A 22,406-nucleotide genomic window follows, 5' to 3' on the forward strand; every position below is an offset into this window, starting at 1 on the left:
TCTTCATTCTTCATTCTGCATTCTTCATTCTTCATTCTGCATTCTTCATTCTGCATTCTTCATTCTGCATTCTGCATTCTTCATTCTTCATTCTGCATTCTGCATTCTTCATTCTGCATTCTTCATTCTGCATTCTGCATTCTTCATTCTTCATTCTGCATTCTTCATTCTGCATTCTTCATTCTGCATTCTTCATTCTGCATTCTTCATTCTGCATTCTTCATTCTTCATTCTGCATTCTTCATTCTGCATTCTTCATTCTGCATTCTGCATTCTTCATTCTGCATTCTGCATTCTGCATTCTGCATTCTTCCCTTAAACCTCAATTATGTTGATGGATTGTAGCGACGGATGAAACTGGAATAGATGGAAACAGACACATCAGGCTTCGTGAGCAATATTCTGATGTTACCTAAGACCTTCATAAACACAACCAAATTGTTATTTCTGTGTTCTAAAGAAGGCCATTGTAGAGGCCAAAACTTGTATCTTTTAACCCTTGTGTCGTCTTAACATTATGTATACTCTCCTTGTCCAAAGGGTAAAAAAAAATGACCCGACCACATCCTCTAACCCTCCACAACATAACCACTTCAAAAACTCAACTCCTACTCCAAACCTACAACCTGATTTTGGTCCAAATTACCTGGAAGGATTCCTCCTACCAGGGATTCTTACTGCCAACGACTGTCCAGCAAATTCTCTGGCAAATCAACAACCAGCAAAAGAAGCAGAAATCCCCCAAAAAACCATCCAACCTGGAACTGAGTGAGTAATGTTTAGTCTGAAGCTACTTCTAAAGCCAAGAAGAAAAATACCTTACAATAATCTCTAGATATTTGACTTAATTAATAAAGACTGAATGCTAAGTTGAAAGGCTACCAAGCTTGCAAGGACAAAACATACCCTGTAACTTCAATTTGTACAGAGGTGTAAAGTGAAAGGTGTGAAAGCTCTTGAGACCAACAATGGCTGCAGAGTTTCACAGCCTCCCAAATGCAGAGGCCCCTTTGGTCCTCTTGTTCCATGGCTTCCCCCCTGAGCAGAGGTCATCACAGTACAGTTCCCTTTGGATGTAAAAACAGAAAAGAAAAGAGACGGTATGGAATGAGTAGAAAAAGAAGCTCCTCGTGGACAATCCACAGACAGTTTTTTTTGCTGACTGCTACAAAAATGAGAACGTAAGCAGCTTAATCTTCCACACAGATCATCCCCTGGCGTGGCGCAGTGCGATATTAATACACTATTCATCTGTCAAGGGAGGGGGCGTTAGCGATGTGTGCAAACTCAGGGTACCCAGACAATGAGGACTCTGAGACAGCCAATGTCAACCTGTAAGTCTGGAACAGTATTGGAACAGGGCAACTCCAAACAGTTTCAGCAAGACTTCCACAGAATCAAAGAGGGTGAACAGCAGGAGAAGCTCTTTTCTTGGTGACGACTCCCCCACCCCAAGCAACTAAGACCAGACCCCTTCCTTAAACAGCCCCACAGACGAGCAACCCCAAATGGAGAATCAACCCCCCCCCGGCAGGAAAGGGTGGCAACAACACCCCAGGGAGTGGCTGAAAAAAGCTACTTACACTTTCCCCAACTCATGAGTTGTGAACCCTGCTACCACGAAAAGACTTCCACTCTAACCCCTAGACTACCCTGCCCCTCTACACTCTAACCCCTAGGCTACCCTGCCCCCTCTACACTCTAACCACTAGTCTACCCTGCCCCCTCTACACTCTAACCACTAGGCTACCCTGCTCCCCCTCTACACTCTAACCACTAGGCTACCCTGCCCCCTCTACACTCTAACCCCTAGGCTACCCTGTCCCCTCTACACTCTAACCACAAGGCTACCCTGCCCCCTCTACACTCTAACCACTAGGCTACCCTGCCCCCTCTACACTCTAACCACTAGGCTACCCTGCCCCCTCTACACTCTAACCACTAGGCTACCCTGCCCCCTCTACACTCTAACCACTAGGCTACCCTGCCCCCTCTACACTCTAACCACTAGGCTACCCTGCCCCCTCTACACTCTAACCACTAGGCTACCCTGCCACCTCTACACTCTAACCACTAGGCTACCCTGCCCCCTCTACACTCTAACCCCTAGGCTACCCTGTCCCCTCTACACTCTAACCACAAGGCTACCCTGCCCCCTCTACACTCTAACCACTAGGCTACCCTGCCCCCTCTACACTCTAACCACTAGGCTACCCTGCCCCCTCTACACTCTAACCACTAGGCTACCCTGCCACCTCTACACTCTAACCACTAGGCTACCCTGCCACCTCTACACTCTAAACACTAGGCTACCCTGCCACCTCTACACTCTAACCACTAGGCTACCCTGCCACCTCTAAACTCTAACCACTAGGCTACCCTGCCACCTCTACACTCTAACCACTAGGCTACCCTATCACCTCTACACTCTAACCACTAGGCTACCCTGCCACCTCTACACTCTAACCACTAGGCTACCCTACCACCTCTACACTCTAACCACTAGGCTACCCTACCACCTCTACACTCTAACCACTAGGCTACCCTGCCACCTCTACACTCTAACCACTAGGCTACCCTACCACCTCTACACTCTAACCACTAGGCTACCCTGCCACCTCTACACTCTAACCACTAGGCTACCCTACCACCTCTCCACTCTAACCACTAGGCTACCCTGCCCCCTCTACACTCTAACTATAGTTTGATGAGGGAAAAAACAACAATTTAATCCATTTTAGAAAATGTGGAAAAAGTCAAGGGGTCTGAATACTTTCTGAATGTACTTGGAGATGACAGAATTCCCTCCCCCTAGACACAACTACGACAACATAACCAACAAAAACAGAGCTGTCGCATGCTGGATCTGTACATAGTCAATGGTATGCTTTGAGGGGCTTCCTACGGTAGGTACACCAACAACTCATCCCTTGTAGACTACACAATCACTGACTTCAACTCAGAGTCTCTCAGAGTGTTCACACAGTCAGTCCACTGACACCCCTATCAGATCACAGCAAAATCACAGCCTACTTGAACAGAACAATACTCAACCATGAGACATCAAAGCACAACAAACTGCATGCTCTTAAAAAATGCTATCGATGGAAGGAAGATAGTGTAGAAGCCGACCAAAGAATAATTGGACAAATAAATAAAAGAATCCCTCAAGAGACAACTTCCTCTGCAAAATATTTCCCTGCAATAGTGGTGTTCACTTAGTAGAAAGCCTGAACAGTATATTTGACATATCAGCTAACATAGCAAATAAATACAAAATCAAGCAGAAAACCTAAGAAAATTAACAGCAATGAGAAATGGTTTGATGAAGAGTGAAAAAACCTAAAAACCTATCCAACCAAAAACGAAGAGACCCAGAACACTAAAACAGTACCGAAATGCACTAATAAAAAACCCCGAAGGAACAGCAGGTCAGAAAACAGCTGTGATTGAATAATACATAGAATCAAATTACTTCTGGCAAAAACATAGGTGTAACAGTATAGCTTCCGTCCCTCTCCTCGCCCCGAACCAGGGACCCTCTGCACACAACGACAACAGACATCCTCAAAGCATCGTTACCCATCGTGCCACAAAAGCCGCAGGCCTTGCAGAGCAAGGGGAACAACTACTTCAAGGTCTCAGAGCGACGTCACCGATTGAAACGCTATTATGAAGCTGGGTGTGGGGGAACATTATAATGAAGATGACCCCATCTCATTGACTGGCGGATGGCTTCAATACCACCGAGCTCTCAAAGGTTTTCGCATGTTCCCTATATAGTGCACTAGTTGTTTTTTTTACCAGAGCTCATAGGACATAAATAGCCCGGTGAAATATAGTGCACTATATATGGAATAGGGTGCCATATGGGACCAATATAAACCTGTTGTCCATTACCGAGTGTTATTCAGTGTTTCACCCCTCACACACTCTTTCTCTCTCTGTCCCCGTTTGGCAAGCAGATTCCAGTTGTGTGTATTTTTCATAGCAGGGGACTGTCTGTTTCTGCTTCTCTTCTGCAGCCCTCCACATAAAGACGCTGCTACAACAATCCACCATTTTATCACACCCAATGTAGGCGTCATCGTTGACATATGGAAATAAGGATGTATGTTTTTTTTAAATCTATTTTTAAATTTATTTTTCAGCTTGACGACAACACCTGCGAGATGGAAAGGGATGTGACATTGGGACTGTTCTGTATAGTCCTACAGTTCAACAGTACAGGTTGCCATGGTGACGAGGGGCTGCCTGTGAACAGAACGTGGGGTTGTCACTGGGGTTGTTAGACGACAGGGGAATCTTTCACAGAGACGGTCACAGGTAAACAAGTGGTTAGAGCTAGTGGCTGCTGGATCGAATCCCCGAGCTGACAAAGGTAAAAATCGGTCGTTTTGGCCCCATGAGCAAGGCAGTTAACCCACTGTTCCCCTGAGCAAGGCAGTTAACCCACTGTTCCCCCGAACAAGGCAGTTAACCCACTGTTCCCCTGAGCAAGGCACTTAACCCACTGTTCCCCTGAGTACAATTATATTACTATTATTATAGTACATTTATATTACTATTATTATAGTACAATTATTTTACTATTACTATAGTACAATTATATTACTATTACTATAGTACAATTATATTACTATTACTATAGTACAATTATATTACTATTATTATAGTACAATTATATTACTATTATTATAGTACAATTATATCACTATTATTATAGTACAATTATATTACTATTATTATAGTACAATTATATTACTATTACACTATAGTACAATTATATTACTATTACACTATAGTACAATTATATTACTATTATTATAGTACAATTATATTACCATTATTATAGTACAATTATATTACTATTATTATAGTACAATTATATTACTATTATTATAGTACAATTATATTACTATTACTATAGTACAATTATATTACTATTATTATAGTACAATTATATTACTATTATTATAGTACAATTATATTACTATCACTATAGTACAATTATATTACTATTATTATAGTACAATTATATTACTATTACTATAGTACAATTATATTACTATTATTATAGTACAATTATATTACTATTACTATAGTACAATTATATAACTATTATTATAGTACAATTATATTACTATTATTATAGTACAATTATATTACTATTACACTATAGTACAATTATATTACTATTATTATAGTACAATTATATTACCATTATTATAGTACAATTATATTACTATTACACTATAGTACAATTATATTACTATTATTATAGTACAATTATATTACTATTACTATAGTACAATTATATTACTATTACACTATAGTACAATTATATTACCATTATTATAGTACAATTATATTACTATTACACTATAGTACAATTATATTACTATTATTATAGTACAATTATATTACTATTACACTATAGTACAATTATATTACTATTATTATAGTACAATTATATTACTATTATTATAGTACAATTATATTACTATTATTATAGTACAATTATATTACTATTATTATAGTACAATTATATTACTATTACTATAGTACAATTATATTACTATTACACTATAGTACAATTATATTACCATTATTATAGTACAATTATATTACTATTACACTATAGTACAATTATATTACTATTATTATAGTACAATTATATTACTATTATTATAGTACAATTATATTACTATTATTATAGTACAATTACATTACAATTACTATAATACATGTATATTAATATTATATTATAATGACTATATTGCAAATAAATTGCAATTATATTACAAATACTATGGTACAATTATTTTACAATGACTACAACCAGAGTAATTGCTTGCTGTTACAGTATGGGTACTTGACTTAATGGCTAATAAGGTGACCATTATCTATGTACCTTGCTCATAAGCAGTCCTCCTGTAGTTGACTGTGCAACCTACAAAATGTATCCCATGGTCTGAGTGAATGCCCTCTGGTTGACCTTGCCGACCTTTCTCCGTAGCAGTCCTGTGCTGTTGATTGATTGATTAATTAATTGCTTAATTCATTAATCTATTTACCTTATTCCTCAGCAGTCCTCCGGAGCAGTGTTCTGGCGTGCTCGCCAACGACGGTGGCTTTACCTTGTCTTTGCCGGTACTAGAGTCGTTGTCCTTGATGATGTCATACTGCCGACAGAACAGGGCAATGACAGCTGCAGGGAGGGGGTAGAGAGACGAGAGATGGGGATTAACATAATGTCTTTGGTCACTCACAGCCCTGTCACCACCATCTCATGTAACTAGTAGTGGAGACATAGTAGAGGGTACGTGGATCATTCCCTGGGGGGGTATGGCGTGACGATGGTAGTGACGATGGTAGTGACGATGGTGGTGACGATGGTGGTGACGATGCTTAGTCACGATGGTGGTGACGATGGTGGTGACGATGGTAGTGACGATGGTGGTGACGATGGTGGTGACGATGGTGGTGACAGGAGTGGTAGTGACGATGGTGGTGACGATGGTGGTGACGATGGTAGTGAACGATGGTAGTGACGATGGTGGTGACGATGGTGGCCCTGACGATGGTGGTGACGATGGTAGTGACGATGGTAGTGACGATGGTGGTGACGATGGTAGACGACGATGGTGGTGACGATGGTGGTGACGATGGTAGTGACGATGGTGGTGACGATGGTGGTGACGATGGTAGTGATGATGGTGGTGACGATGGTAGACGACGATGGTGGTGACGATGGTGGTGACGATGGTAGTGACGATGGTGGTGACGATGGTGGTGACGATGGTGGTGACGATGGTGGTGACGATGGTGGTGACGATGGTGGTGTCTTTATCTTTTAGCAGGGAAGATAATTATATCTACCCAATGGTTGTGAAGGTAATGGCACCATACTCACTAGTGCACTTAACTAGTGACCTTAATAGAGTAACACAACTGCAGCATCTGGATGGGTTAGTTCGGTGTGCTGCTGCATGTAAGGCAATAGAGAAGGCAATAGAGGCGTTTGTTTTGTAATAACTACACAGCCCGTTGAGCTACATTAGGCCCTCAACAGGAGTTGGTAGGCCCGTTCATTAGGCCCTCAACAGGAGTTGGTAGGCCCGTTCATTAGGCCCTCAACAGGAGTTGGTAGGCCCGTTGAGCTACATTAGGCCCTCAACAGGAGTTGGTAGGCCCGTTCATTAGGCCCTCAACAGGAGTTGGTAGGCCCGTTCATTAGGCCCTCAACAGGAGTTGGTAGGCCCGTTCATTAGGCCCTCAACAGGAGTTGGTAGGCCCGTTCATTAGGCCCTCAACAGGAGTTGGTAGGCCCGTTCATTAGGCCCTCAACAGGAGTTGGTAGGCCCGTTGAGCTACATTAGGCCCTCAACAGGAGTTGGTAGGCCCGTTCATTAGGCCCTCAACAGGAGTTGGTAGGCCCGTTCATTAGGCCCTCAACAGGAGTTGGTAGGCCCGTTGAGCTACATTAGGCCCTCAACAGGAGTTGGTAGGCCCGTTCATTAGGCCCTCAACAGGAGTTGGTAGGCCCGTTCATTAGGCCCTCAACAGGAGTTGGTAGGCCCGTTCATTAGGCCCTCAACAGGAGTTGGTAGGCCCGTTGAGCTACATTAGGCCCTCAACAGGAGTTGGTAGGCCCGTTCTTTAGGCCCTCAACAGGAGTTGGTAGGCCCGTTCATTAGGCCCTCAACAGGAGTTGGTAGGCCCGTTCATTAGGCCCTCAACAGGAGTTGGTCCTCCAATAAAAGTCTCAGTGGATGGATAGACAATATCCCTTTAAACTGGGTGATCTGCCTGTTTGGTTCTCTGGATGAGAATGTTAACTGGTTGATCTGCCTGTTTGGTTCCCTGGATGAGAATGTTAACTGGTTGATCTGCCTGTTTGGTCCTCTGGATGAGAAAGTTAGCTGGGTGCATATATAATAGCGTTTATCCCTCAAATAAAAATCTGGACCTGGAGCCAGTTTCACTGCTTTTTCCCCCTATTCTTCCCCTCTAATCAGGGGCTGATTTAGACCTGGGATAGCATGTGGGTGATTCCCCTGAAATCAGGGACTGATTTAGACCTGGGACACCAGGTGGATGATTCCCCCTCTAATCAGGGACTGATTTAGACCTGGGACAACAGGTGGGTGATTCCCCTCTAATCAGGGCCTGAATTAGAGCCGGGACACCAGGTGGGTGATTCCCCTCTAATCAGGGCCTGATTCCCCTCTAATCAGTCTAGCCAGCTATCTACATTTTTAATAATCGTGTTCGAAATACCAACCATAGATTTTGTTAGTCACTCTCACTCAGTTAAAAATGTATTACTCTTCTTCTTCTTCTTCTTCAAGCCTGGTTGTTCCTGCAGGTCCCCGGGGTGTAACAGCCTGGTTGTCCCTGCAGGTCCCCGGGTAACAGCCTGGTTGTCCCTGCAGGTCCTGGGGTGTCCCTGGTTGGTGCAGGTCCCTGGGGTGTAACAGCCTGGTTGTTCCTGCAGGTCCCTGGGGTGCCTAACAGCCTGGTTGTTCCTGCAGGTCCCTGGGGTATAACAGGTCCCTGGGTTCCTGCAGGTCTCTGGGGTGTAACAGCCTGGTTGTTCCTGCAGGTCCCTGGGGTATAACAGCCTGTCAGGCCTTGTTCCTGCAGGTCCCTGGGGTAGGTCCCCGGGTAACAGCCTGTCAGGCCTGGTTGTTCCTGCAGGTCCCTGGGGTGTAACAGCCTGGTTGTTCCTGCAGGTCCCAGGTCCCTGGGGTATAACAGCCTGGTTGTTCCTGCAGGTCCTGGGGTTAACAGTTCCTGCAGGTCCCTGGGGTATAACAGCCTGTCAGGCCTGGTTGTTCCTGCAGGTCCCCGGGGTGTAACAGCCTGGTTGTTCCTGCAGGTCCCTGGGGTCAGGCCTAACAGGTCCCTGGGGTTGTTCCTGTCAGGTCCCTTCCTGCAGGTCCCTGGGGTGTAACAGCCTGCCAGGCCTGGTTGTTCCTGCAGGTCCCTGGGGTGTAACAGCCTGGTTGTTCCTGCAGGTCCCCGGGGTGTAACAGCCTGGTTGTTCCTGCAGGTCCCTGGGGTATAACAGCCTGTCCGGCCTGGTTGCCTGTCTCACAACTTACTCAGTCTTAGACCTCAGAGGCTTAAGGCCATGTCTAGTCATTACTGGGGTTGAACATCAGGGACTAGAGAGAGAAGTGTGATGTTGATTTGACGTGACAGTAGCGTAGAAGATATTTTGAAAACTGAGCCATTCCTGTTCATTTTAAAGCCGATTGGAAAATAATTTTACGATTTAATATCACCCAGCTTTTGTATGATTCTGTCAAAATTAACGATGAGCTTGACATCAGTGCTGTAGTCGACTGGCTGATTGATTCATGGATTGATTGATTGACAGAGACATAGTTGTCTGTTGAATGACTAAAATGTAAATGTATAGTGGAAACAGCATCCTCGGACAACTGAACACTCACCCATCCAATCTGCAATAACGAGCTTCTAAATTATTGGCAGCATGCAAAGTCATTACCTGCTCTGTCCTTTCCCTTACCTGTCCTTTTCCTTACCTGCCCTGTCCTTTTCCGTACCTGTCCTTTTCCATACCTGTCCTTTTCCTTACCTGTCCTTTTCCTTACCTGCCCTGTCCTTTTCCTTACCTGTCCTTTTCCTTACCTGTCCTTACCTGTGTCCTTTTCCTTACCTGCCCTGTCCTTTTCCTTACCTGTCCTTTTCCTTACCTGTCCTTTTCCTTACCTGCCCTGTCCTTTTCCTTACCTGCCCTGTCCTTTTCCTTACCTGCTCTGTCCTTTCCCTTACCTGTCCTTTTCCTTACCTGCCCTGTCCTTTTCCTTACCTGCCTTTTCTGTCCTTTTCCTTACCTGCCCCTGTCCTTTTCCTTACCTGCCCTGTCCTTTTCCTTACCTGTCCTTTTCCTTGTCCTTTTCCTTACCTGTCCTTTTCCTTACCTGCCCTGTCCTTTTCCTTACCTGCCCTGTCCTTTTCTTTACCTGTCCTTTTCCTTACCTGTCCTTTTCCTTACCTGCCCTGTCCTTTTCCTTACCTGCCCTGTCCTTTTCCTTACCTGCTCTGTCCTTTTCCTTACCTGTCCTTTTCCCTACCTGTCCTTTTCCTTACCTGCCCTGTCCTTTTCCTTACCTGTCCTTTTTCCTTACCTGTCCTTTTCCTTACCTGCCCTGTCCTTTTCCTTACCTGCCCTGTCCTTTTCCTTACATGTCCTTTTCCGTACCTGTCATTTTCCTTACCTGTCCTTTTCCTTACCTTCCCTGTCCTTTTCCTTACCTGCCCTGTCCTTTTCCTTACCTGTCCTTTTCCTTACCTGTCCTGTCCTTTTCCTTACCTGCCCTGTCCTTTTCCTTACCTGCCCTGTCATTTTCCTTACCTGCCCTGTCCTTTTCCTTACCTGTCCTTTTCCTTACCTTCCCTGTCCTTTTCCTTACCTGCTCTGTCATTTTCCTTACCTGTCCTTTTCCGTACCTGTCCTTTTCCTTACCTGTCCTTTTCCTTACCTGCCCTGTCCTTTTCCTTACCTGCCCTGTCATTTTCCTTACCTGCCCTGTCCTTTTCCTTACCTGTCCTTTTCCTTACCTTCCCTGTCCTTTTCCTTACCTGCTCTGTCATTTTCCTTACCTGTCCTTTTCCGTACCTGTCCTTTTCCTTACCTGTCCTTTTCCTTACCTGTCCTTTTCCTTACATGCTCTGTCCTTTTCCGTACCTGTCCTTTTCCTTATCTGTCCTTTTCCTTACCTGTCCTTTTCAGTACCTGTCCTTTTCCTTACCTGTCCTTTTCCTTACCTGTCCTTTTCCTTACCTGTCCTTTTCCGTACCTGTCCTTTTCCGTACCTGCCCTGTCCTTTTCCGTACCTGCCCTGTCCTTTTCCTTACCTACCCTGTCCTTTTCTGTACCTGTCCTTTTCTGTACCTGTCCTTTTCCGTACCTGTCCTTTTCCGTACCTGTCCTTTTCCTTACCTGCCCTGTCCTTTTCCTTACCTGTCCTTTTCCTTACCTGCCCTGTCCTTTTCCTTAGCTGCCCTGTCCTTTTCCTTAGCTGCTCTGTCCTTTTCCTTACCTGACCTGTCCTTTTCCTTACCTGCCCACATGAGCAGCACGACCACAATGATGATCGCCTCTCCTGTCTGGAGCTGCCGTGTCTTGTCCAGACCTTCCACTGCAGGGTCATCTGTAGTGACGGACAGAGACAACAGACCCTTTTTCTATATATTCTTTTGCACCAAAGAAAACAAGTGAAAGACAGAACAGAGCAGATAAAAGCACTGTTAAAATGGTGAGCAGGTGAGGTTGGAAACGTAAATGGGATTATATGAAAACCACACCAAAAACAAGAAGAATATATATATACAGTACCAGTCAAAAGTTTGGACACACCTACTCATTCAAGAGTTTTCCTTTATTAAAAAAAACTATTTTCTACATTGTAGAATAATAGTGAAGACATCAACACTATAAAATTAAACATATGGAATAAAGTAGAAACTAAAAAAAATATAACAATTCAAAATATATTTTTGATTTTTAAATTCTTCAAAGTAGCCACCCTTTGCCTTGATGACAGCTGTGCACACTTTTGGCAGTCTCTCAACCAGTTTCACCTGGAGTATTGAGCAAATGGTCTGAATACTTATGTAAATGTGATTTTAAAATGTGCAAAAATGAGGGGAGTTTGGTTCATCAGGTTGATCCCTTGTCTATGCTTGAAGTTACTGAGGGATGATGATGTTTTGGCAAAATGAAGATAAGAATTCCAATGTGAAGAGAGGAGTATGGGACCTCTGTATCTGTACAGACCACAGACCCTGTCCATTCCAAACCACCCAGACCCTGTACATTCCAAACCACCCAGACCCTGTTAATACCAAACCACCCAGACCCTGTTAATACCAAAACACCCAGACCCTGTTAATACCAAACCACCCTGACCCTGTTAATACCAAACCACCCAGATCCTGTTAATACCAAAACACCCAGACCCTGTTAATACCAAAACATCCAGACCCTGTTAATACCAAACCACCCTGACCCTGTTAATACCAAACCACCCAGATCCTGTTAATACCAAACCACCCAGACCCTGTTAATACCAAAACACCCTGACCCTGTCACTACCAAAACACCCAGACCCTGTCACTACCAAAACACCCAGACCCTGTCAATACCAAAACACCCAGACCCTGTCACTACCAAAACACCCAGACCCTGTCACTACCAAAACACCCAGATCCTGTTAATACCAAAACACCCAGATCCTGTTAATACCAAAACACCCAGATCCTGTTAATACCAAAACACCCAGACCCTGTCACTACCAAAACACCCAGACCCTGTTAATACCAAAACACCCAGACCCTGTCACTACCAAAACACCCAGACCCTGTCACTACCAAACCACCCAGATCCTGTCACTACCAAAACACCCAGACCCTGTCACTACCAAAACACCCAGATCCTGTTAATACCAAAACACCCTGACCCTGTTAATACCAAACCACCCAGATCCTGTTAATACCAAAACACCCAGATCCTGTCACTACCAAAACACCCAGACCCTGTCACTACCAAAACACCCAGATCCTGTTAATACCAAAACACCCAGATCCTGTCAATACCAAAACACCCTGACCCTGTTAATACCAAAACACCCTGACCCTGTTAATACCAAAACACCCAGACCCTGTTAATACCAAAACACCCAGACCCTGTTAATACCAAAACACCCAGACCCTGTTAATACCAAAACACTCAGACCCTGTTAATACCAAAACACCCAGACCCTGTTAATACCAAAACACCCTGACCCTGTCACTACCAAAACACCCAGATCCTGTCAATACCAAAACACCCAGACCCTGTCACTACCAAAACACCCAGACCCTGTCATTACCAAAACACCCAGACCCTGTTAATACCAAAACACCCAGACCCTGTTAATACCAAAACACCCAGACCCTGTTAATACCACAACACCCAGACCCTGTCACTACCAAAACACCCTGACCCTGTTAATACCAAAACACCCAGACCCTGTCACTACCAAAACACCCAGACCCTGTCACTACCAAAACACCCAGATCCTGTCACTACCAAAACACCCAGACCCTGTTAATACCAAAACACCCAGACCCTGTCACTACCAAAACACAAGTCTAGTCTTGAATGTATGTGACTTATCTATAACCACCGCAGAGAGAGAAAAACAACAGACCTGGTCAGAACCAGTCAGAACCAGTCAGAACCAGTCAGAACCAGTCAGTACCTGTCAGAACCAGTCAGAACCAGTCAGAACCAGTCAGTACCTGTCAGAACCAGTCAGAACCAGTCAGAACCAGTCAGAACTTAGAAAGACAACACAAGACAGACAACAGCCCTGGTCAGAACCAGTCAGAACCAGTCAGTACCAGTCAGAACTTAGAAAGACAACACAAGACAGACAACAGCCCTGGTCAGAACCAGTCAGAACCAGTCAGAACCAGTCAGAACTTAGAAAGACAACACAAGACAGACAACAGCCCTGGTCAGAACCAGTCAGAACCAGTCAGAACCAGTCAGAACCAGTCAGAACTTAGAAAGACAACACAAGACAGACAACAGCCCTGGTCAGAACCAAGTCAGAAGACACCCAGTGTAAAGCCAAAGATGACCATATATGGGAGAGGAAAGCTCGGGTCACTACCAAGATAGTAAACAAGACACCCTGGGTAAATCCAAAGACTACAAAGATGAACATTTATGAGAGAGACAACAACCGTGGTCGGTACGAGTCAGAACCAGTCAGTACCAGTCCAAAGTAGTCAGAACCAGTCAGTACCAGTCCAAAGTAGTCAGAACCAGTCAGTACCAGTCCAAAGTAGTCAGAACCACTCAGTACCAGTCCAAAGTAGTCAGAACCAGTCTGCACCAACAGGAGCCTGGATCAGTGCAGTCTGAGGCCTCTAGAGGTCACATTCAAATCAAACCAACACAACTTTATTTGAAGTGAATTTACACCTCTTAATAGAAAGGATGTGTGAGGAGTAATGAGTTTCGACTGAATTCCAATTTACAAATGGACAATCCCAGAGAATCGTTACAAATAATAATAATTGAAATGTGCCAATTAGATCCACACTCGAGCAAGCCAACAGCCTACTTGATGGTAATAGTGCTCACCGTTGCCCCTTGTGGCCGGTATTGAAGGAATATCCCGACATCCTGGGGACCTAGACGAATGTTGAATAACTCAGTCTATCTTGGTAGGATCGGCCATAGAGACAGCCATTCATCTAAAAGGGCCACCATTGTCCTCCTATCACATTCCCAGAGGAGAAGATGTGCTGGTCAGCCCCAGAGGAGAGGAAGTGCTATTCAGCCCCAGAGGAGAGGAAGTGCTGGTCAGCCTCAGAGGAGAGGAAGTGCTTTTCAGCCCCAGAGGAGAGGAAGTGCCAGTCAGCCCCAGAGGAGAGGAAGTGCCAGTCAGCCCCAGAGGAGAGGAAGTGCCAGTCAGCCCCAGGGGCTGAGAGGAAGCGCTATTCAGCCCCAGAGGAGAGGAAGTGCTTTTCAGCCCCAGAGGAGAGGAAGTGCCAGTCAGCCCCAGAGGAGAGGAAGCGCTATTCAGCCCCAGAGGAGAGGAAGTGCTGGTCAAAATCACACATCAATCTCCACTTTTAATAATCCTAATTTAAAGGGATTGGCCAAAACTAAGGATCAATTTCCTTCCCTCTCCCATCCTATAACCTGTAGCATGGTGGAATGCCACTTTCTATAATGTTTACATATCCTACATGACTCATCTCATATGTATGTACTGTACTCTACACCATCTACTGCATCTTGCCTATGCCGTTCGGCCATCGCTCATCCATATATGTTCATATTCTTATTCCATCCTTTTACATTTGTGTGTATAAGGTAGTTGTAGTGAAATTGATAGATCACTCGTTCGATATTACTGCACAGTCGGAACTAGAAGCACTTCGCTACCCTCGCATTAACATCTGCTAACCACGTGTATGTGACCAATAACATTTGATTTGAAGCCAATTTGCCAATTTGCTAAAATCAATGCTTATATATATTTATTTTTTATTTTAGCAAGCTAGCATCATGATACAGCAGTGTTGATTACATTTGACACTTCGTATGACATGTGACTACAGTTTGCATTGAATTGTGGGTCATATCATCCGCACAAGTGACCATCCCTACAAAAATCATGGGGGGCCGAGAGGAGAAAGTTAGTGAAACGGAGCTCTACTTTAAGACGATAATCAAACTGCATCCGATTTCGACTGGGACCCCCCCCCCCCTCCAAGGGAAAGTGGCTAGTGCAAGGGCTGATGGGGTAAAAAATAATGTTTTTGGACTACAGACTTTACAGTCCTGATACAAAATCAATGCAACCACTCCCCAGTTTCTACTCAGCAGATGCAATTGTACACACAATCAATAAACCTGATGGACTCCCACTAAGTTGGCCATCTCTCTCTCTGTCTCTGTCTCTGTCTCTGTCTCTGTCTCTGTCTCTCTCTCTCTCTCTCTCTCTCTCTCTCTCTCTCTCTCTCTCTCTCTCTCTCTCTCTCTCTCTCTCTCTCTCTCTCTCTCTCTCTCTCTCTCTCTCTCTCTCTCTCTCTCTCTCTCTCTCTCTCTCTCTCTCTCTCTCTCTCTCTCTCTCTCTCTCTCTCTCTCTCTCTCTCTCTCTCTCTCTCTCTCTCTCTCTCTCTCTCTCTCTCTCTCTCTCTCTCTCTCTCTCTCTCTCTCTCTCTCTCTCTCTCTCTCTCTCTCTCTCTCTCTCTCTCTCTCTCTCTCTCTCTCCCCCTCCCTCCTCCCTCCCTCCCCCTCATCAAGGATTGTTTAATGGTGATGATTCGATTGACATCCGGAACGAGTCTTGAGAGATCTCTCCAGTCCAGTTGTAGACAATCAGCACCATTAATTTGATGAAGGTGTATTTGTGTTTATCTGCTGTTTTGTTAAGAAATGTGCATTTGTGTACATCACACATGCTCAAAACAGACAGACAGAGACAACACAGACAGACAGACAGACAGACAGACAGACAGACAGACAGACAGACAGACAGACAGACAGACAGACAGACAGACAGACAGACAGACAGACAGACAGACAGACAGACAGACAGACAGACAGACAGACAGACAGACAGACAGACAGACAGACAGACAGACAGGCAGGCAGGCAGGCAGGCAGACAGACAGACAGACAGACAGACAGACAGACAGACAGACAGACAGACAGACAGACAGACAGACAGACAGACAGACAGACAGACAGACAGACAGACAGACAGACAGACAGACAGACAGACAGACAGACAGACAGACAGACAGACAGACAGACAGACAGACAGACAGACAGACAGTATGTCTACAGCTATAGCTTGTTGGGGAGCAGCCAGTGTTGCTCTCTGTAACGGTTGTCTGCTGTCAGACTGAACGTTTTGTTTTAGATAGTGACTCAGCAGTCAGAACATGTTGAAGTTTCACACTAATTTGTAACCTCTTTTCTCAGATGTGTTTTGACAGCACATACAGGCCTCTCTTTATTTACTAGGCAGTAATGCAATTGAACTATAGTCTTTATTTACTCTCCTTTTAGAACACTGTAGTGTTACAGTTGCTGTTTCCTGTTTCCTGTTCCTGAGGGGTAAGTCCCCACACTTAGATGTGTCTCAAATGGCATCCTATTTCCTGTACTATAGGGTACCTTGTGAGATGCTGAAGTGTGTATCCGGGGACAGATTTATCCCCTTTTAGAAAACTGTGTAAATAAAATATATTAAAACTTCACTCAGTGTATTTCCCAGCTGGCCTGAAGACTGTTCTGAGAGCAAAGAGAAACTCTCTTTTTTGAATCCCATATGGCACCCTATTCCCTTTATAGTGCACTACTTTTGACCAGAGCCCTATGGGGAAAAGGCACCCTATTCCCTTTACAGTGCACTACTTTTGACCAGAGCCCTATGGGGAAAAGGCACCCTATTCCCTTTATAGTGTACTACTATTTAACCAGGGCCCATAGAGCTCTGGTCAAAAGTAGTGCACTATATATACTGCATGGACAAAAGTACGTGGACAGCTGCTCGTCGAACATCTCATTCCAAAATCATGGGTATAAATATGGAGTTATAGTTCCCTCTTTGCTACTATAACAGCCTCCACTCTTCTGGGAAGGCTCTCCACTAGATGTTGGAACATTGCTGCTATAACAGCCTCCACTCTTCTGGGAAGGCTTTCCACTAGATGTTGGAACATTGCTGCTATAACAGCCTCCACTCTTCTGGGAAGGCTTTCCACTAGATGTTGGAACATTGCTGCTATAACAGCCTCCACTCTTCTGGGAAGGCTTTCCACTAGATGTTGGAACATTGCTGCTATAACAGCCTCCACTCTTCTGGGAAGGCTTTCCACTAGATGTTGGAACATTGCTGAGGGGGACTTGCTTCCATTCAGCCACAAGAGCATTAGTGAGGTCGGGCACTAATGTTGGGCGATTAGGCCTGGCTCACAGTCAGCAGTCCAATTCATCCCAAAGGTGTTCGATGGGGTTGAGGTCAGGGCTCTGTGCAGGCCAGTAAAGTTCTTCAATACCAATCTCAAAAAAACATTTCTCTATGGACCTTGCTTTGTGCACGGGTGTATTGTCATGCTGAAACAATAAAGGGCCTTCCCTAAACTGTTGCCACAATGTTGGAAGCACCAAAACCGTCTAGAATGTCATTGTATGCTGTAGCGTTAAGATTTCCCTTCACTGGAACTAATGGGCCCGAACCAAGAAAAACAGCCCCAGGACCATTATTCCTCCTCCACCAAACTTTACAGTTGGCACTACGCATTCAGGCAGGTAGCATTCTCCTGGAATCCGCCAAACACAGATTCGTCTGTTGGACTGCCAGATGGTGAAGAGTGATTCCTCCCTCCAGAGAACTCGTTTCCACTGCCCCAGAGTCCAATGGCGGCGAGCTTTACACCTCTCAATCCGACGCTTGGCATTGCGTATCGTGATCTTAGGCTTGTGTGCAGCTGCTCTGCCATGGAAACCTATCAGGATAAGGTAAGACCCAGATGCAGACCGTGTCGAGGTAACAATGTTTATTACAGCAACAGCAACAGAGACAAAGGTACAGGATGACAGGCCGGTCAGGCGTGCGGGTTCAGGGTCAGGACAGGCAAGGGTGAAAATCAGGAGGGTGAAAAAAAGAGAGACTGGGAAAAGACAGGAGCAAAGACAGGACAAACGCTGGTAAGCTTGACAAACAAGACAAACTGGCATCAGACAAACAGAAAACACAGGTATAAGTACACAGGGGATAATGGGGAAAATGGGCGACACCTGGAGGGGGGGTGGAGACAAGCACACTGATTGGTGAAACAGATCAGGGCGTGACAGAAGCCCATTTTATGAAGCTCCCGACGAACAGTCCCTGTGCTGACGTTGCTTCCAGAGGCAGTTTGGAACTCGGTAGTGAGTGTTGCAACCGTGGACAGACGATTTTTACGAGCTACTCGCTTCATCACTCGACGGTCCCGTTCTGTGAGCTTGTGTGGCCTACCACTTCACGGCTGAGCCGTTGTTGCTCCTAGACGTTTCTGCTTCACAGTAACAGCACTTACATTTTAAAAGGGCCAGCTTTAGCAGGGCAGAAATTTGATGAACTGACTTATTGGAAAGATGCATCCTATGACGGTGCCACATTGAAAGTGACTGAGCTCTTCAGTAAGGCCATTCTACTGCCAATGTTTGTCTATGGAGATTACATGGCTGGGTGCTTGAATTTATACACCTGTCAGCAACGAATGTGGCTGAAATAGACAAATCCACTAATTTGAAGGTGTGTCCACATACTTGTGTATCTACAGTGTACCTTAAAAAAAGGTATGGAACGGGCCGGAAAACCAGTCAGTATCTGGTGTGACAACCATTTGCCTCATGCAGCACGACACATCTCCTTCACATAAGAGTTGATCAGGCTGTTGATTGTGGCCACTCACTAGTGTACGAAAATCGGTGTCATTTGTTGTCCTGTTGGAAGATGAACCTTCGCTCCAGTCTGAGGTCTCGAGCGCTCTGGAGCAGGTTTTCATCATCAATCTCTCTGTACTTTGCGCCATTCATCTTTGCCTCTATCCTGACTAGTCTCCCAGTCACCTGCTGAAAAACATCCCCACAGCATGATGCTGCCACCACCATGCTTCACTGTAGGGATGGTGACAGGTTTTCTCCAGACGTGACGCTTGGCATTCAGGCCAAAGAGTTCAATCTTGGTTTCATCAGACCAGAGCATCTTGTTTGTCATGGTCTGAGAGTCTTTAGGTGCATTTTGGCAAACTCCAAGCGGGCTGTCATGTGCCTTTTTCTGAGGAGTGGCATCCATCTGGCCACTCTACCGTAAAGGCCTTATTAGTGGAGTGCTGCAGAGATGGTTGTCCTTCTGGAAGGTTCAGAGTGAGCATTGGTTTCTGGGTCACCTCCCTGACCAAGGCCCTTCTACCCCGATTGTGCCACTGTGTTCTTGGGAACCTTCAATGCTGCAGAATTTTTTTGGTACCCTTCCCCAGATCTGTGCCTTGACACAATCCTGTCTCTGAGCTCTACGGACAATTCCTTCGACCTCATTGCTTGGTTTTTGCTCTGACATGCACTGTCAACTGTGGGACCTAATATAGACAGGTGTCTGCCTTTCCAAATCATGTCCAATTAATTTAATTTACCACAGGTGGACTCCAAACAAGTTGTAGAAACATCTCAAGGATGGTCATTGGAAACATGATGCACCTGAGCTCAATTTCGAGTCTCATAGCAAAGGGTCTGAATAAATGAGGTATTTCTGTTAAATTTTTTTATACATTTGCAAAACTTTCAATAACCTGTTTTTGCTTTGTCATTATGGGTTATTGTGTGTAGATTGTTGAGGGAAAAAAACTAATTTAATAAATTTTACAATAAGGCTGTAACGTAACAAAAATGTGGAACTAGTCAAGGGGTCTGAATATTTTCAGAAGGCACTGTATGCTGCTCTTGATGGTTTGGTGCTTTTCATACTTTTTTATTGAGTTGCCCGTTATGCAGGCCACCATAGGAACTACAAACGAGAGGAAGGCGGGGCTTACATTTACTTCCTGGAATGTCAAGGATTTAAACAAACCAATCAAGAGAGACAAGGTCCTAGCCCACATGAAATCACTTTCTTCTGATATTATATTTTTTGCAAGAAGCCCATCTGAAAAACAATTCTCATAGCAGACTCAAATGTAGGTGGTTATTCATTCAAGTTATTCATTCTAGCTTCTCCGCCAAAACGAGAGGCACAGCGATTCTGGTACGGAAAGAAATTCCCTTTCTACATAAAACCACTAGTACAAATAGAAAGGGATAGGATTGACCCATTCTACTTCTCTAACTCTACTGAATATTTATGGGCCAAACATTGATAACCTCACCTTTTTCAAAAGAGTCCTTGCCCTGATTCCAGATATCTCCCATACTAAACCTGGTCATTGGTGGGGGGACCTTAACCGTGTACTAGACCAATATTTGGATAGAACCTCTACCCGGCGTACCTCTGTCTGTCTCTCTCTCTCTGTCGGTCTCTCTCTCTCTCTCTGTCTCTCTCTCTGTCTTTCTTTCTCTCTCTCTCTGTCTGTCTCTCTGTCTGTCTGTCTGTCTCTGTCTCTCTCTGTCTCTGTCTCTCTCTGTCTCTCTGTCTCTGTCTGTCTCTGTCTGTCTGTCTGTCTCTGTCTGTCTGTCTGTCTCTCTGTCTCTCTCTCTGTCTCTCTCTCTGTCTCTCTCTGTCTGTCTCTCTGTCTGTCTGTCTCTCTCTCTCTCTCTCTCTCTCTCTCTCTCTCTCTCTCTCTCTCTCTCTCTCTCTCTGTCTGTCTCTGTCTCTCTCTCTCTCTCTGTCTGTCTCTCTGTCTCTATTCAAGCAAATTCTTGAAGACGTCAAAACTTCTAACTTATTTGCTATGTGGATCATCTCCTATCTTACAGGAATAATCATTTCTCATGTTCACAATGTTTATAACCTAATTGACAACTTTTTGGTTGATGCTAAATTAGTCCCTTATACCTGTAATGTGAATATGATCCTTTCTGACCGCAGTCCCACTCACCTTTTTCCCTGCGACATCGTATCAAGAGAGGGTCTAGAGGTTTAACCCTCAGCTGACATTCTGTGAACATCTTCAAGAACAAATATACATTTTATTTTGATACCAACAACAACACAGAATGAGATATACCTAGCAGTATTGTGGGGAAACACTGAATGCTTATTTGAGAGGTTGTATCATGTCCTTTCAGGCTGCCAGGAGAAAAACAGAGAACATTTTGTAGAATTTGACAAATAAATTCACTTACTGGATATGGAGAATGATAGTCATCCATCTATGGAGAAACATAAATAAAATAAAATTTGAAGATAATCGGATTCTCTCAGCTAAAATGGCAAAATATTTTCTCTTATAACAAGCACAAATATTTTTAGTTTGGTGACAAACCGCACAAATTACTTGCCAAACAACTGTCGAAAAACTGAAAGCAACCAAATGATACACAAAGTTAAATCTGTATCTTGGGGAATTACTCTCTTCGCCTAAGGACACCAATGCCAGATTCCATATCTCTCTTCAATGCAGACCAAAAGATCTTAGCAAAAACTCTACAGGCACTTTAGTTGATTCGGCAGCGTAGCCTAGTGGTTAGAGCGTTGGACTAGTAACCGGAAGGTTGCAAGTTCAAACCCCCGAGCTGACAAGGTACAAATCTGTCATTCTGCCCTTGAACAGGCAGTTAACCCATTGTTCCCAGGCCGTCATTGAAAATAAGAATTTGTTCTTAACTGACTTGTCTGGTTAAATAAAGGTAATATTAAAAAAAGACTGGCTTTATCCCTAACAGAAACTCATTCTTCAATCTTAGGCGCCTCTTCAACATGATGTATTCACAGAGGTTACCCAACGTGGACCTTGTTGTTATATCTCTTGACGCCGAAACGGCCTTTGAACAAGCTATCTAAACTATTTAAGGTATGTTTTATTGGAGACAGGTTTATAAAATGGATCCAGCATCTACATAGGAACTACTGTGCGAGAATAGTCACTAACCATTTTTAAATGACCTCTGTACCACACACATACAATTATCTGCAAGGTCCCTCAGTCGAGCAGTGAATTTCAAACACAGATTCAACCACAAAGACCAGGGATGTTTTCCAATGCCTCGTAAAGAAGAGCACCGATTGGTCGATGGGTAAAAACAACCAAACAAACAAAACAGACGTCAAATATCCATTGGAGCATAGAAGTGAAGTTATTAATTACACTTTGATCACTACAAAGATATGTCGTTTTCCACTCTACATTACCCAACTATATAGAGGCGGGGCGGC

General features: G+C 44.3%; 1 protein-coding gene across 1 annotated transcript in view; it reads right to left on the minus strand.

Moving 5' to 3' along the window:
• Window positions 1–239: 239 nt before the first annotated feature.
• The window catches only part of fndc4a (fibronectin type III domain containing 4a), an 83,656-nt gene continuing 61,489 nt past the window's right edge, over window positions 240–22,406 (minus strand). The window contains exons 4-6 of the mRNA XM_046296869.1: window positions 11,100–11,189; window positions 6,078–6,211; window positions 240–357 (exon numbers count right to left, since the gene is read on the minus strand). Of these exons, the coding sequence (XP_046152825.1) occupies window positions 316–357; window positions 6,078–6,211; window positions 11,100–11,189 (266 nt within the window). The 3' untranslated portion in view covers window positions 240–315. The remainder of the gene's footprint in view (window positions 358–6,077; window positions 6,212–11,099; window positions 11,190–22,406) is intronic.

Source organism: Oncorhynchus gorbuscha, linkage group LG14 (genome assembly GCF_021184085.1).
Source record: "Oncorhynchus gorbuscha isolate QuinsamMale2020 ecotype Even-year linkage group LG14, OgorEven_v1.0, whole genome shotgun sequence".
NCBI lineage: Eukaryota > Metazoa > Chordata > Actinopteri > Salmoniformes > Salmonidae > Oncorhynchus > Oncorhynchus gorbuscha.